Below are 3,382 nucleotides of genomic sequence, written 5' to 3' on the forward strand. Positions count from 1 at the left end.
TGAAATTGAGATATTTTCCTCTTACCATTTTGAACATTTGTAAAAAATTTATCTTCCAAAAAAGGGATTGGATTGGATAAAATGTCCCAACAATGTTGTTAGATGTGTAGTTTATGATTATGAGTGTTAGAGGATATAAAATGATAGATTAAAGTAGATTGGAAGTTATTGTCTTTTGAGCTAAAGTTTGAAAGATTGGAGTTATATAGTCTTATGCTTAGTAATCCAGCATATTAATGTTTTTATCAAATGTTCTAATATATTTACTTTGGATGAACGTGATAATTAATATTCTCATCATCCACTTCTTGCTCCACTTGCTTCTCTCTTCGTTATCTCTTTCACTTCTCTCATCACCACTAAATGCCAAGTTATAGAGGTCATTATAGTAGTGAATGATGTGTGTTTGAAGTGGCATTGATATTAGGCCTCACGTGACATATTGAGAGGTCCTTAGTTGTAGTCTTTCCCACTAGACAAAAGTTTATAGATCCGCCCATGCCACGCGAGGTGAACTAACATAAAATGATCAAACTGGTCCAATTTTGGGCCTAAAATATATAAACCGAAATTCAATAACAATGGGATCAGTGGCGTAGACAAGAATCTCACTTAGGGTCAAATTTTATTAACTAACAAACTAAACTCATTTTCAGTCATCCTCTAGAAATAACACAAATCTTTTGCAAAAAAAAAAAAAAAAACATATTTCAAAACATATTAATATAAAAAAATTTAAGTGCAATATTTCTTGTACTAATACTGAAATTGAAAGACCCTTATGTTGAATAAATTTTGAGATTTAAGATGAACGATAGATATAGAAAAAAATGATATGTATTACTTCGATTTAGCATATTAACAAAAAATCGTAAACATGCGCATATAAGCATAATGCCATTATGGGCATATATCGATCAATAAGGTAAGAAAATCTGTGAGATGGTGGGGAAGTTTGACTTGTGAGATGTTGGGGAGGATAATTTTTTGTCTTTGTACAGTTTGGTCAACATGAACACCGATGAAAAGAACAAAAAGGTTCTCTCTCGCTTAAGGAGATCATCCATAGAGAGCACTATTCCTCAATTTACAAAGCTCACTATTGAGGACGATGAGAAGGATGATGTAGAGGAAGACATCTCTGAAGACGATGAACAAGGTAATGCATATGAGTTCTGGTTCTTTGAAGGTGATGAAGACTCAGACAGCGAGATTGAGAGGGATGATGAAGGTTTTCCCATTCCTCATGAAGATTTTCCATGCCTTCACCCACTTACAGACCCATTTGTTATCAGCAAACTTGAGAGAGACAAACATTTGAAAAGTAAGGAAGATATCCTCAACTCCCTAGCAGACCAGCCACAAACCACCACTGATACAGATGGTTTGTCCCTAAAGCAACTAAAAAAAATAATGCAGAGAGTAGCTACACAGGTTGCTGGGAGGTCGAATCACTATCTCGCGAGAAAGTAATGAGAAGAATTGAAAAAGTATATGGGAAGTTTCGCAAGTAGGGAGGAAGGTGTTATATTCTGCAGCCAAAACCAGAGGAACATATTTATGTGAAAGAACTGGAGTGCGTGATGATGAATGACATACGCACAAGCAAGTGTTACGAACATCGTGCCGATAAGCCGAACATGCGATTCAAGAGGTTTAATACTATTTTGAATCTGATTTATAATCTTTGCAAGAGAAACATGCACGTGAACAAGCGATGGCTTCAGTATGCATATACTAATTTGTTCAAAACTGATGCGGTTGTTGATGAGATATTGGACTCTGCATGTGTACTTATTGGTTGTACTCGGAGTAACTTGAGTATATTGAGCTCTGACAAAGGCAAGGTAATTGGGAATGTTAGTTTCCCGTACCCTGATGGAGGAATTATTTGTGCGAAGCAAAGAGTTCAGCAAATCTTGTGTGAAGATGTTGAGTACGTTGAGTTTGTGCTTACGAATGTGAAGAAACCCAGATTTATTTTAGTTGTTGAGAAGGACACAGTTTTTCAGAGATTGGCTGAATCAAAGCTTCAGGATCATTTCCAGTGCATCATCATGACCGGCTGCGGACAACCAAGTATTGCGGCTCGAATATTCTTGAAGAAGATGGCCAACGCTTTGGATATTCTTGTGCTGGTCCTTACGGATAGCAATCCTCATGGACTTGAAATTTTTTTCACATACTTGTACGGATCCATAAGCATGGCCTACAATTCTAGACATCTAAGAACGAGAGGCATAAAGTGGTTGGGCGTGTCACCTCAAGATTTGATTGATTTGAGGAGTGATGAGATTCAGTTGTATGGTGAAAACGGTGGAATTCGGTTTGAAAGGTTGGGCAAAGAGGATTTGAAGAAGAAAGAAGAACTTTTGGAAAGAGACTTTGTGAAGGAAAATTTGGCATGGAGAAAGATGCTGGAACAAATGACCTATCGTGCAGAAATTGAGATACTTTCCTCGTATGAGTTTGAATATTTGTCAAAGTTTATCTTCAAAAAAATTGCAGGATAAGGATTGGATGAGATAAAATATATTTGTTAGATCCTTGGTTTATGGTTAAGAGTTTTAGAAGACAAAAAGATTAGATTGGAAGCTATTATTGTTAGTTTTTAATTTCTTTTGAGCAAAGCTTGGCAAATTATATAGGTTTTTTTTTTTTTTTTTTTTTTTGGGAATTCAACACTAAGAAGCAAAACTGAAAATTCTAGAGAGAGCGTTCCTCTCTCTAGAGTTTTCTGCCATTCCCATCCATTGAGAGTCGACCGTCAGTAAACCCATCATCCTCACCCACCTCCATCTACTCCACTCCTCATCAGCCTCAATCCCCAACCATAATCCTTTACACCCTCTGTAGTGATTTTGCTGGCTTTGTCCAGATATTACACCATCTTGTGGTGATTGTGCTGGCTATGTCCAGATCTAGAGGACTCTGTTCCTCCTTCTACTTTGTTCCTTTAATTTCTTGTCAATTATCTCTGAAATTTTTCAGATTTGAGATCAGCCACCACACTTCCTTCCACCCAATATCCCATACCAATTCCCTTTCCTCTACCACTGACTTCCATGGAGGTTCTCATGGCTGCCTCTTTAAAGTGAAAATCACTTACCTTGCGGCTATGAAGCATGGATACGCCAGAAATTTTAGTATGGTGTATCGTATCCGTATCAGATATGGATACGGGTTGGGTGCGTATCTGAGACTCTCCTGGCGTATCATTGACCATGTAGTGTGTGTTGACTCTTTCGATACATCTTGGATGCGCGCTCCCATGATTTGGATACGTTTTCAGGGGTATTTTGATAATTTGTTATCAACTTAAACCTAATTCACCACAGCCGCACTACTCTCTTCAGTTCTCTCTCTCTCTCTTCGCGTCGCT

General features: G+C 37.5%; 1 protein-coding gene across 1 annotated transcript; it reads left to right on the forward strand.

Annotated features, from left to right (window-relative positions):
• The first annotated feature begins 1,011 nt into the window (after window positions 1-1,011).
• On the forward strand, window positions 1,012-2,513 carry LOC133724178 (DNA topoisomerase 6 subunit A-like). The gene is made up of 2 exons (XM_062150896.1): window positions 1,012-1,434; window positions 1,539-2,513. The coding sequence occupies exons 1-2, from the start codon at window positions 1,012-1,014 to the stop codon at window positions 2,511-2,513; spliced, it is 1,398 nt and encodes a 465-aa protein (XP_062006880.1).
• The last annotated feature ends 869 nt before the right edge of the window (window positions 2,514-3,382 follow it).

Source organism: Rosa rugosa, unplaced genomic scaffold (genome assembly GCF_958449725.1).
Source record: "Rosa rugosa unplaced genomic scaffold, drRosRugo1.1 SCAFFOLD_184, whole genome shotgun sequence".
NCBI classification, from domain to species: domain Eukaryota; kingdom Viridiplantae; phylum Streptophyta; class Magnoliopsida; order Rosales; family Rosaceae; genus Rosa; species Rosa rugosa.